Below are 13455 nucleotides of genomic sequence, written 5' to 3' on the forward strand. Positions count from 1 at the left end.
GTTTTTTACCTTTCTTTCCAAAATCCGCCCAAGACTGAAAAAGGAAACTAAATCTTCTACTCACATCTTCCTTTTTTTAAATAACAGATATTAAGATAATTTATAGAAATATTATCTTAACATTGTTTTACAAAACCCGCAACTTTCTAATTTTCCCCAAAAGGCAATCCTATCTCATGATTTGGATTTTTTCAACAAATCAACCTATGACTTATTGCATTATTAATAATATCAACTATAATGATTATTAATCTCACATAGTTGATATTTTACAATTGGCTTAATGCAATTCATAAGAAAAATATTTCCTCATCCTTTAATTAATATTTACATTTAAAAGAAAAATAACAATTAAGTGATAAATGAAATTATCACTTCATTGATACTTTACTTTTACATAAAATGCAAATATTAATTACAAAAAAAATAAAAGGAGAGCATTTGATGAAGTTAAGAAAGAAAATAAAGGCAAAACAATGCCTTATATCGAAGATAACCCTAACTCATATGCAATTCATTTTCTTTGCTCATCTTGCCTGGGTGCCGCCATGGTAATCTGCGTGGGGTTTAGATGGAGCTTTTCTGGAAATTTCGCACAGGTAACTGGGTCGATTTAATGGCTGGAAGTATATTTTGCTTTCCTTTTCTTGATATTTGCAGAAATTCGAAGTCTTATTGTGGGCTCCTGTTGTGCGAATCGCACACCCATCCCCGTCTTGGACAGGGAACCCCCCAGTTTGTGCCTTTTTGTCCTGATCCTGAAATTTGGCTAAGTCTGGAATTCCCTGATCCTGAAATTTGGCTAACTCTGAAAACTGAGGAAACCTCCAAAAACTAGAATTTGCAATATAACTCCTGGAGGGCCGAAACCACTCTCAAACATCCTGAAAGTATATATGGAATATAACTTAAAGTATAAGTGACATTCTTATACTTGAATGTTATATTCCATATGCTCAATTTCGGACCCAGAAGCCAAAAGTTGGAAAAGTTAAAAGTTGCCAAACGACCCTCAAGGTCCGAAATTCACTTTAAACATCATTTTCGGACCCTAGGGCTGAAAATTCTAAATATAACAAAATCGCAAAAAGTGTTTCCAGATCCGAAAACCACTTAAAACCCCATTTTCGGACCCCTGCGTTTAAAGTGAATCGTGAAATGTTTAAAACACGCCCCAGGTCCGAAGTTTAAAACGCAAAAACGCCTCCGCCCCCCGAAATCACTTAAAACCTTATTTTCGGACCTCAGGTCCGAGGTTTTTGAAAAGGGCGAAAAGTTTTAAAAAACGGACACTTCAGGTCCGAAAACCCGAAATACCCATTTTCGGACCCCTGGGTTTAAAAACGCGAAATAAAAAAGGACGCACTAGGTCCGAAAACTGACGATAGCGCTTCAAGCCCCGAAAATCGTTTAAAGTGTCCATTTCGGACCATGGGGCGAAATCGAAAAAAAGGTATAAAGGTGCGAAATCCTACAAAGCTCCTCTAGATCCGAAGTTTGCCTTGGACACCCATTTTTGGACCCCAGCCCCGAAATTTTAAAACTCAGAAATTTGTAAAACGCCTGTAAGCTCCGAAATTTGCAAAAGGATGGCAAGGTCCGAAATTCGCCTTAAGTCTTCAAAATCGGACCCATGAGCCAAAAGTGAAAGGTTTTGAAAACTTGCAAAAAACGTTCAATGCTCCGAGTTTGCAAAATCTTACAAAGGATCCGAAGTTGTCTTTAATTTGCAGAAGCGTTCAAGGTCCGAAAATTACCCTTCAGTTTGCATAAACTCCCCATGTTCCGAAAATATCTCCAGTTCAAAATGTCTAAGTTCTCCAAAATTCACCAGAAAAGCATGAGTGTTATGATTTTAAAATTTGCAGAAGTTCTCCAAATCTCCGAATCGCGCCATAAGAAGATTTCAAAACGTCCAGGACTCGAAAGGTAAAAACGCGTAGAAGTAAATCGCCCGAACACCATCAAGACCAAGGATCAGATTTCACAATCGAAGAGGAAGAGAAGCATTTTCAAGATACATCCCGCAAAGAGCTTCTCAAGCCAGACATCGTAATTAAATTTAATGTTTGTTAAATTAAATTATTTAATTTTCCAAATTGATTTAATTAAGTGAAATTGGTTGATCGCAGGACGTCATCGAAGAACCAGGAGAAAGACCTGAAAGCGCAAACCGAGGAAGGATCGCAATTCAAGGCCAGGCGCTGAAGATTGGAAAAGAAAAGATGCAGGAGCGCAAGAACAGCCGAGCATTGGGAACCGTGCCGTTGAACAAAAATGAAGTCCACCGGCAAAATTGGAGGCAAAAGGCAAAAGAACACTCTGAATGCTGCAAGTTTATGCATTCTCGAGAAAAGGCACACAGTTGGATTTAAATCCAAAAATTCAGTCTTAAAGCTGAAACTACTTTATTGTAAACTGCCTATGGGTCCCGTGCAAGATATTTTTGTGGGTAACTATTCCCAACCACCAAGAAGATTGGATAGACCTGAATTAAAGCCAAATAGTGGCAGGTAGTTGAGATTGTTGCTGGTTGGATAACTGAGAATTAATTCAACATGGGTCAAGGTTGTCAGCTTCTGGAAGGCAGATCAGGACCCTTGGATGCAGTCCATCCTGGCCTCTGATTCAAAATTGTAATATCTATAAAAGGCAGAGGCCTTTCTTCTGCAAAGGGTTAGATTGTTAGAGAGAGATTGTTAGATTGTTAGAGATTGTTAGAAATTGCTAGATAGTTAGATTTTAGAGTTAGAATAGGTTAGATCTTAGCAGTAGCATAGAGATGCTACAGAAATTGTTGTAATAGGCAGATGAGATCAATATATAAACATTGATTTGGTGTTTATTGTCTTGTTTTCATCCTGTTCGCATGGTTTCTTTCAGCATTTTAGATAGATCTTTATGTTTTGGGTGTGCAGGTATTTGATAGATTCGGGCTCATACCACTGAGGATCTGCTGATTGTGTATCCTTTTGTGTGGTTAACCTGAGCCTTCGATTGTGCTTAGTTCAATTGCAGGTGTCCGTCTGAGCTGCGCCAGAATTGGGTGCTTAGCCGTGCGTCTCCAATCTGAAAATCTTCCAAGTTCCTTTGAAGATTGCACCGTTCCTGCAAGGTTGTGAGCTATTCTGGCCAAGCAGGAATTGGTTATGTTGGATCCGTCTACCCGCATACCCGTGTTGTTAGTTTTAGATCTCCTAAACCTTTCCTTTTTCTCTTTATTGTGTAATTCGAGAATCACAACAGACTAGCTTGTTGCAAATCGTAAGTCCCCCTTGTGTTTCCAGCATAAACACATCAAGCCACTGAGAGATCCCGCAGTCAAGACCTGACAAAAGAAACCTTGAGGTAGTCTCCTTTGATCAAACTTAGAAAACAGCATTAGAGACTTCCTTATCTCAAGAGAGAGTAGGATAATCAGTCGGCTATTCTATTCTGCGTTGGCCGTATGAAGTTTGCAGCAATGCGATTTCATCCACGTCAACAGCTCCTTCATCTTTTCAAGCCATATATTTGTTTGCAGGCTGCCTTTAACACTTGCATTCTGACTTTAAACTCAGTTTTTACGGCTTGAAAGTTTGAAGAAAAGCAAAGGCCGCCATGGTAAGAAATGTATACCTCTGTTTCCACGCCTTTGCATCTTTACCTGAAGCTCTTTGTGAGTTCTATCTGCTGCAACATGATAAATATAAACTCGAAGTTTTTAACTTTTCTATTATTTAATATCTCAGACTTCTCTGTGAAAACACATTGCAGACTTTCTGTGTCTATACATAGCAGATATATGTTTATTGCAAACTGTGAATAATGCTGCTATCTCTGCAAGTTTATCTTTAACAGTCATAATATTCATCCTGCAGGCTGTGACAATTCTTTGCAAACTATGAATATTTTTCTTATCTCCATCCTGTGAAAAGAACCTCTGTTTTTTCATCTTCGAAACTCATCGAAACAAAACATACTGCTGCTGACAGTGATTTGTGGTGAAGAGAAGACCCAGGAATTTGTAAATTATGCATTCCTTTATCACATATTAGATCAGATCTGTTTCATTGCATATCATTGTTCTGCAAGTAGCACCATTATAATTTCTTGGTTTTTTGCTTATATGATACTATGGCACCATTTAATGTCCACTTGTCATTTATATCAGTGGGGTTTAGTGGCGTAAACCCCACTGATGTGAATTTCGAAGTTTGTTTTTGATTGCGTCATAATATCATATGAGCAAAAACCAACATAGTCAACAATCTTGCATGCTGGGCTCAACCCTTGTGGGAGCCTCATTTTACCCCACATGCATATTCGATCATGATCACTTGCATAATTAATTTTTTGCAACAAGTGTACCTGTTCCTGCACATGAAGCAAACAATGTTAGCAAAAATAACAATCTTTCCGATTTCCTTTTGATAATGATTCCTTTTTGTTCTTGATATCGTGGCTGCATTAGATTGATAGCTCATAAATTTAAGCTATTCAGCTGTTGATAATATATGATGAAATTTCCTATCCCGAGCTCTAACAATCTGAAAATCCCGCAGGTATCTTCAAGGCAAGTTTGCGAGGAATCAAGAGGTAACGAGCATGCTGCAAGGCTGAAGATGGAGCAACGTCACAACCTTGACCAGGCAATGAAGGATATAATCTTTCATTATATGTTTTGCTTACTATATCTGCAGTTGCATAGCTTAGATCTTATGTGCACTCAAAGTGGTTAGTCATTCCCACGGCTTGTGTGGGGCACATTTCATTTCTCTTTGAATGAACATTCTATGCATTTTTGCTTGCAATCTTGTGCATTATGAACCTTGTTAAACAACAACCTTCTATTTTGAATATCTTTTCCCTTGTTCATAAGCACCTGAAGGATGAATGAATGCAGTCATTTGCAAAACTACATTGCATCATAAAAGACAAACCTCTCATTCAAACTCCAACAATGCAATGGCTCTTAAAACAGAAATAAATCTGCACTTCTTATCATAAAAAAAAACAAACCATTAGCTGAAACAGTTCTACCAATTTGAGCTACAGGTGAAAAATGGTAACAAGAACAAGCAATGTATAAGGATGGAACCCTTGTTTGAGGACTCACTAAGTAGTTAGTAGGACTTGTGGGACTTGTGAGCCCCGAGGTTGGAGTCAACTCGCCTAAGACTCACTAGTCGAGTCCTATCAAGTCCGGCTAAGTACTCGGTCGAGTCTTGGGCAAAAATTCGCCAAGTCTAATGCTTGGACTCACGAGACTTGAGCTCAGACAATTATTTTTTGTCAGATGCACCCAGGTTGACTTTTAACTCAATCACCCAGGTAGGAATAATGGGTGTTGAGTCGAAAAAGTGGAAAAAATAGTCAAAAATGTCATAATCTTGTCCTATAAATGCATTTTTTTTTCATTTCTGCTTCATCTTTTCAATCGTTGTGTTTTTCTCACATCTAACACCTTGTGCAACTTGTTGACGTGGCTAAAATCGTATTGCTACAACTATATCCGGCCAACGCAGAATAGAATGATTTTGGTTGAGTATCCTCTCTTTAAATAAGGGATCCCTAATGCTGTTTTTAATTGATCAACGGGGACGACCTCAAGGTTCCAACTGTCAGTTCATGACTGCAAAATAAATCAGTTGTTTGATGTGTTTCACTAGGAGCACAAGGGGCCTTACGTTTACAACAAGTTGGGTCTATTGCGATTCTCAAACTGGGGAATAAAATCAAAAGGGAAGGGTTTAGGAGACCTAAAAATTAACAAGATTGGTGTGCGAGTAGACAGATTCGACATAACCAATCTCTGCTTGGCCAGAATTACTCACAACCTCACAAGAATGGTGCAATCTTCAAGGGAGACTTAGAAGATTTTCAGACTGCAGGTGCATGCCTAAGCATCCAATTTTGGCACAGCTCAAAATGACACTTGCAATTGAACTAAGCACGATTTTAAAGGCTTAGACTAACCATACACAGGGATACACAATCAACATATCCCCAACGGTATTAACCCGAATCCGTCAAATACCCGTACACCATAAAGGATCTATCTAAAGCTGTTGAAGGAAACCATGCAAACAAAAGAAAACCAAGATAACAAACACCATACTTCAATGTTCATATATTGATTTTGGCTGTCATTACAACAATTTCTGTAGCAGTTCTACTCTATTCCTAACTGCTAAATTCTAACCTTATATAAAAAAAACTCTAACGTGATCTAATTGTCTAACCCTTTACAATGAGAGGCATCCTACCTTTTATAGATTTTACAATTCTGAATTAGAGGCCAGAATTGACTGCAACCAACAGTATTGATCTGCCTTCTAGAACTTGGCAGCCTTAACCCATGACCATTCAATCCTTAGTTATCCCCCCAACCACTTTCCTTAGCTACCGATCACTATTTGACATCAATTTTGTCAATCTGGTAGCTAGGAAATAAGTAACATGTGTCCCCTTTGTTTTAAAATATCTTGAATGATGCCCACAAGCAGTCATGTACAATAAAGCATTTCAATTTTTAAACTGATTTTCTAGAATTGCTTCCAACCTTGCATTTCTGACTATGCACATTTTGAGTGTTCTTTTGCTTTTTGTCTTCAATCTTGCTGGTGGACTTCAACTTGTCATCCAGTGGTGGCACGTTTCCCTGTACTTCATTTCACGCTCTGCGGTGTGTTCTTCATTGGTAGTGCTTGGGGTTGTCGCCTTGGTCCTGCACTCCTGCATTTTTCACTTCCCGACGTCGTAGATATGCAAACAATTAATTTCAACCCAGATTAATCATTTTGAAAAATTAAATAAATTAATTTAACAAATATTAAATTTTAGTCGATGTTGGGCTCTGTTCGGCGAGGATGAAAGACGTTTGCTTTAAAAACAATATAAGTTCCCTCCTTGGCAAAATTAGGGTTTTAAGGTTAAAAGGCGAGATTTAAACCCTTAAGTTGAAATGCTTCCTTCACTTGTGACGAAAATCGGCCACTTTGGCTTTAAATGCGAGATTTAAACCCCTTGATAGAATGTGCCCACCTTTAAATGAAATTTGGACAAACTTTCATGTTTGCAAAATTTTAACTTTAAAATGTCTCACTTAATTTCACTTGCAATTACCTGGGCGACTAAGGGTGAAATTCGGCCCTTTGAAATAAAATGCAATACTATGTTATCTTTTCTCCCTTTCACCTTTGATTAGTGAAATTCGGGTCCTTTTAGATACATTGCGATTTTGGATGTTTCACTTCTTTTTCGGCCTATGGACTCATTTGGCGAGATTTTAGTCCTTGAATGACTTTTTCAGGCAAATGAAGTGTTTTGCATGGTTTTGGAGTTTTCCGCCTATGAGGGGATTTTGGTGAACTTAGACCTCTTTCATCATTTTCCGCTTATTGACTTAAAATGCAAACCTTAACTCGACACTTTAACCTAAAATGCCTGAGTTTTTCTTTATATTTGAAATGCCTCCCTTCCTTAAGATAAGAAATTCGGCCATTTTACAAGCTTTGCACTCATTCAACTTGCAAAACTCAGGTTATTTGAAAGAATGCGATTTTTTTTTATCTCTTGCATTTTAGTGGAAGGCGTCGAACTTTTACTCCTCTTTACAAACTTCGACCCTTACTTTTGCGTGATTTTGAGGTTTTGGAGTTTCTTTTCGGCTATTTGAAGCCTTCTGCATGATTTTGCCTGAGTTCACTTTCGGCTATTTGAACCAGAGTTCCCAGACTCGCCGCGAGTCCGGCGAGTTCGCCGAGTTGGCGAGTCGAGCCAAGCTCGACGAGTTTTGCTCGGACTCGGCCGCGCGATATAGGCAATTTGGATTTTAAAAAACAAAAAAAATAAAAGCTTTTTCATTTGTTTTTTTTTACCTTTTTCTTTCATATAACCCTGAAAGGTCTTCTAATTGTTAGTTGTGAGAAGAAGAGAGGAAAAGTGAGAGAGAGGAAGGAAAACAAGAGGCCATAGGTTTGCAACCAGCAAGGAAGAAGAGCATCAAGGAGACCACAAATCACATTGGGGAGGCCATAGGCTTGCATTGAGAGCATCAAGGAGTCCAAAGCAAGACTTCTCAACTCATTTGAAAGAGGTAAGGTAGATTTTGCTGGTTTTTTCAGGTATGTTAATGGATTTTTTTCATTTTTTTGTTAATTTTTTTTTAGTTTAACAGTTAACTTTCCAAATCTTGAATGTTTTTATTTTTTTAGCTTAATTACAATGAGAGAAGTAGAATAATAGCAAAGTGCAAACCCAACAATTTTTTAGAAAAAAATTGTAAACATGTATTTACAATTTTATTTTTTTTTAAAGTAGGGTTTGCTGATTTTTTCTATTAGTTTATAACTTTATTAAATTTTCTTATTGCAGCAGCCTTCACGTTTAAAAAGCATTCATTTTTCACAATGCCTAAAAAGGATGAGGCTTGGAAATATACTGAAGACTTTATTGGCAGACAAAAAAATCAAACAAAATGTTTTTTTTGTAAAAAAATTAATTTTGGTGGCATCAATAGATTTAAATACCATATTGCCGGCATACCTGGCCATGATATTGAGGTATGCAAATTACAAACTTCTGAGGCAAAACGTTTCTGTTATGTCCAATTAGAAACACATGAACAAGAAAAGTTAACTAAGAAGAGGCAATTGGAAGAGTTAAGTGCTATTGGCTCCCATGCACCCACATTCGCATCCGCATCCGCATCCGCATCCACATCCACATCCGTAAGCTGTGTTGGAGAGGGTTCTTCCATGCCTCCCTTTCACCCTAGTGCTTCTGCTAGTGCTAGTCCTTCTACTTCTACTCCTCCTAGTGGCACTATTACCTTTGGCCCTAGAGTTCGGAAATCCAGGTTGGATAGTTATTTTGTGCCGCGTAGTACTCTTGGGGCACAACCCTCGCTTGAGGGCATGGGTTGGAACAAGGAGGTTCATGATGCTGCAAGAAAACAAATTTGCAAGTTTTGGTACTTTTGCAACATTCCATTTATTGTAGCTAGGTAATTCTTTTTGATTTGATTGCTTTAAGTTTAAAAGTAAATTTATAGTTTGAATTTGAACTCTACTTTGTCTAATCATAATCTATTTGTGACAGGTCTCCTTATTGGCAAGGCATGGTAGATTCCATAACCATTTGTGGTGCGGGGTTTAAAGCCCCTACCAATGCTGAGTTAAGTGGCCCCCTCTTGTTACAAATGGTTGAGGATATGAAAGTTGAGCTAGAGGACCACCGACAGTCTTGGAGCCAAAAGGGTTGCACCATCATGACAGATGGTTGGACGGATAGGAGGAATAGAACACTCCTAAATTTTCTTGTTTCCTGTGGAGGTGATTGATCATGATTCATTCTAATTTGTACTTCCCTAAATGCATTGAATAAATTAAATTTTGATTTGTTGAAAGTTTGAAACTCTATTTTCAGGATCCACCATGTTCTTGAAATCTATTGATGCTTCCTCACATGTGAAAAATGCCACATACTTATGTGAGGCTATTGAGGAAGTCATACAAGAGGTGGGGGAAGAAAATGTGCTGCAGGTGGTGACAGATAATGCAGCAAGTTATGTTGCTGCAGGGAAATTTTGAACTTTTCAAGTCTTGATGGAGAGGCATCTATGATTATTTAAGATTTTCTTAACACATCAAAATTTCTAATTAACTTAAAATTGTTGCAGGTAAACTTTTGATGGAGAGGCATCTGAAATTTTTTTGGTCTCCTTGTGCGGCTCATTGCCTTGACCTCATGTTGGAGGATATTGGTAAGCTTGAATGGGTGAAATCAATAGTTGAAAGGGCCAAAAATATCAGCAAGTTTATCTACAATCATGCATTGGTCCTTAGCATTATGAGGCAATACACGGGGCAAAAGGAGTTGGCTCGTCCTGGTATCACGAGGTTTGCCTCAAACTTCCTCACACTGAAATCCTTGATAAAATCAAAGGCGACTTTGAGGCGTATGTTTGTTGGTGAGGAGTGGACTTCCTCATCCTATGCTACGACCACTGCAGGGATAGATGTGGTAAATTGCATTTTTGATGAGCCAGGTTTTTGGATCCCCTGTGGAGAAATCGTGCAGGTAAATTTATTACAATTTAACATTTAGTATCTACTATCTAGTATCTACTATTTAGTAATTTAATTTTAATTTATTAACAATTTAACTTTGCAATTTTTCTTTTTTTTTAATTTAATTTGTGACTTAATTGTTTTTGTTTAACATTATGTGTAGGTCACTGAGCCCCTCGTAGTTCTCCTACGAGTTGTTGATGGGGAGAAGCCCTCTATGGGCTATATATATGAGGGTATGGATAGGGCCAAGGAGGCCATTAGGTCCATATATGCAGGAGATGAGGATAAGTATGGCCCCATTTGGGAGATTATTGATAGGAGATGGCAGAACCAGCTTCACAGGCCCATCCATGCAGCAGCCTATTACCTCAATCCGGCATTTTGATTCCGTGATGACTTCAAGGCAGATGAGGAGGTTCTTAGTGGCCTGTATACAGTGGTTCAAAAGTTGTGTACTGATGGCACAGCCTCAAGTACAACGCTCCAGCTAGATAAATATAATAATCGAGAAGGGGCAATCTTCGCAAGCAGCATGTGCATAGAGGCTCGAACACAATTGCAGCTAGGTAGAAATATATGTAAACTTAAGATTCTTAAGTTTATGGCTTATGCATTTTAATTTTTGATTTTATAATCTAGCCTTAAAGTTGGAAATGAGTTTGATTTTTTTTTCTTTTTCGTTATTTCAGATAGATGGTGGCAAATGTTTGGGCCCTCAACCCCAAACCTTCAAAAAATTGCCATCCGTATTTTGAGCCAGCCATGCAGTGCTTTTGGATGTGAGCGCAATTGGTCCATGTTCGAGCACATCCACTCGAAGAGGCGTAATAGATTGTCTGTGGAGAGGTTGAATGATCTTGTTTTTGTTCATTACAACCTCCGTCTTAGGACCAGACAGATTTTGGACACTGACTCCTCTCCGATCACTTTAGTGGAGATCGATCCAGAGTCTGAGTGGATCACTGAGTCTACCGATCCCGTCTTCACTGAGGAGGACCATGAGTGGGTTGACCAGGCAGACAGAGAGGCTGAGGCTGTGGCTATGGCAGAGGAGGAGGATAGAGCACGATCCGGCACAGGCACCTCACAAGCGGAGACTATGGCTTCTCAGTCATCTAGGACCTACCTTAGACGCATTTGTAGGAGGTAGACAGACTACTCTGAGGCTGAGGATGAGCTAGAGCCTGAGCCATAGACTTGTTTTTGTTTACAGTTATATATATGTTTGGGAACATTGTGATGTCATGGATTTTATATACATTTGACAACATTTATAACTCTATATATCTATGTTTTCTATTTCCTTCAGCTACAATTTACATTTCTACGCATGTGATGGATGTATGTTTATGTATGTGATCAAATTAGCTTCTATTTGATGATATTATAGTGTCTTTAAGCTTTATTCAATAATGGGTGCATGAAACAAGTTTTAAATCGTTAAAAATCTCTAAATTTCAAGGGTTTTTTATTTTGCCGAGTCATAGCCGAGTCATCGCCGAGTCATAGCCGAGTCACGAGTCGAGTCGACCTTGTCGAGTCCGAGTCTGGGAACTTTGATTTGAACCAATCTGTGCGTTTTTTTTCTTTTCTCATTTTTGGTCATTTTTTCTTATTGCGTGAACATTTCTCTCTTTGATTTTCGGCCTGTGAGGTTGAAATGTGCGAACTTTAGTCTTCAAATTTCGGCTAATTGAGCCTTAATGCACGATTTTACCTTGCCTTTTGATTTTTTCGTTTTACCCTGCAAACTCGCGGTTTTCGAGAGAAAGCGTGGTTTCGTGCGACTTAGGGTTCATTTCAAACGCCTAGCTTATTCAAAGTTCGGGATTCTGAGAGATTTGGCGCGATCTTTGCCTCTGTGAAGTCATTGGCGAGGGTTAATGTCAGATTTTATAAGCAAATGCCCGAGTTTCATTTTCGGGCTTTGTGAGCATTTTGGGTTTGCACATTAAAACGCCTAACTTCTGCTACATTGGACACACCTTTCGATTTCGGGAATTTTGATGAAAATGTTCGAATTTGCTTTGTTCGACCAAGTAAACTCGGGTCTCTGAAAAAATTCGGACTTCTCGAATGGAATGGGCGAAATAGGCTTTGTGAATCCTTTAGTCACCCTTTTCATCGTTCTTTTTCTCCTACACGGGTAGGCAGACAAAACTAAAAAATACGGGGGCCCCTGTGAAGCAGGGCGAGGTGTGCATAACACACAACACAACTTATCATTCCTGCCCCTCAAACCCATTAGGGTCTCCACTCCCAAAACCCCACTAGTTATTGGGATCTTGTCATATAAGAAATTTGATTACAATGAGGGAGAGGGAGTAGAGACCAGAATCGAGAACTTACACAACTAATTTTATCACTATCATAATATCATTGATCAATGATGAAGTGTATCATGCTATCAATATCAAAGATTCAAATGCAATTATTAAAACCTCTCCTCAAGTTTTCACTAGACTAGGGAAGAGGAAGAGGAAGATGTAAAATGTTGTAATATGCATTAATTTTCTTTTTTGTGTGCAATTATAATGTTTTTTGTCAAGTCTGTGTCGAGTTTTTCCCTGAGTCCGGGTCAAACTTTGGGACTGCCAAGTGAAGTCTGAGTCTGAGTCCAAAAACTATTCCTTATTTTAGATCCATTTGTTTCCCCTTCTTGAATATTCATTTTATTTTCACATGAATGATGTCAGGATATCTGTGTTACAAGTGTAGTTTCTAGATCCACTGCACAATTGATTGGTCTGGGTTGGAAGTGAAACTGGCAGTCTTGCTTCCCTCCAAAGAAAAAAATTAAGTGGACAAGGCACTTAAGAAGGCAAGAACTATGAAAACTAGGTGCACTGAGTACTCAGACAAGCCCCAAAGCCGATGAAGCTAATGCTAGGGCATATGACAGAGAACGAGTACTTGATTTGGGATGGATTCTGAAAGCTGCATAATAAAGTGGAGGTCTGTAAATCATCAGTAGATACAAATTTTGCAGGGTTATGAAACTCCGTGTGCAGGGTGATGGATGCATGTTAGTTTTAAGGATGGAGAATCAAGACAATAATACCTTAGAGGTATTTTAATTCAGAAGTCTTATTACTAATGTAGGGAATTGCCAAGAATGGAGTTAAAACTTAAATCATAATACCAACAGTGTTGGATTTGATATCAGTTATTCAAATTTGATTATTTTATTTTACATATTTCTGCCTGAAACAATGCTAAGTAACAATTTGGATATTTATTTCCATGTATGACCTAAGATGCTCGTAAATTGTATAGGTCTAGTTTTACTCATTTTATTTTCCATATCATTTCATACTATGGACAGGTCTGTACAACTGGGCTGCACTATTCAAATTATGGCTTTTTTGGATTACTTATTCTACTTATCTACTTTTAT

The 13455-nt window shown here is 38.3% G+C and overlaps 1 protein-coding gene and 1 long non-coding RNA gene across 2 annotated transcripts; both read left to right on the forward strand.

The window, feature by feature from the left end:
• The first annotated feature begins 343 nt into the window (after positions 1–343).
• On the forward strand, positions 344–4631 carry LOC131034871 (uncharacterized). Its single transcript, XR_009103860.2, has 3 exons — positions 344–599; positions 3524–3603; positions 4545–4631. It is a non-coding gene; the product is annotated as an uncharacterized LOC131034871 (long non-coding RNA).
• A 6-nt stretch (positions 4632–4637) lies between these two features.
• Positions 4638–13455, forward strand: LOC131859397 (uncharacterized). The gene is made up of 5 exons (XM_059213081.1): positions 4638–8989; positions 9085–9317; positions 9412–10065; positions 10219–10624; positions 10748–13455. Exons 1-3 carry the CDS (start codon positions 8394–8396, stop codon positions 9573–9575), a joined length of 993 nt encoding a protein of 330 aa, XP_059069064.1. The 5' UTR covers positions 4638–8393; the 3' UTR covers positions 9576–10065; positions 10219–10624; positions 10748–13455.

Source organism: Cryptomeria japonica, chromosome 10 (genome assembly GCF_030272615.1).
Source record: "Cryptomeria japonica chromosome 10, Sugi_1.0, whole genome shotgun sequence".
Taxonomy (NCBI): domain Eukaryota; kingdom Viridiplantae; phylum Streptophyta; class Pinopsida; order Cupressales; family Cupressaceae; genus Cryptomeria; species Cryptomeria japonica.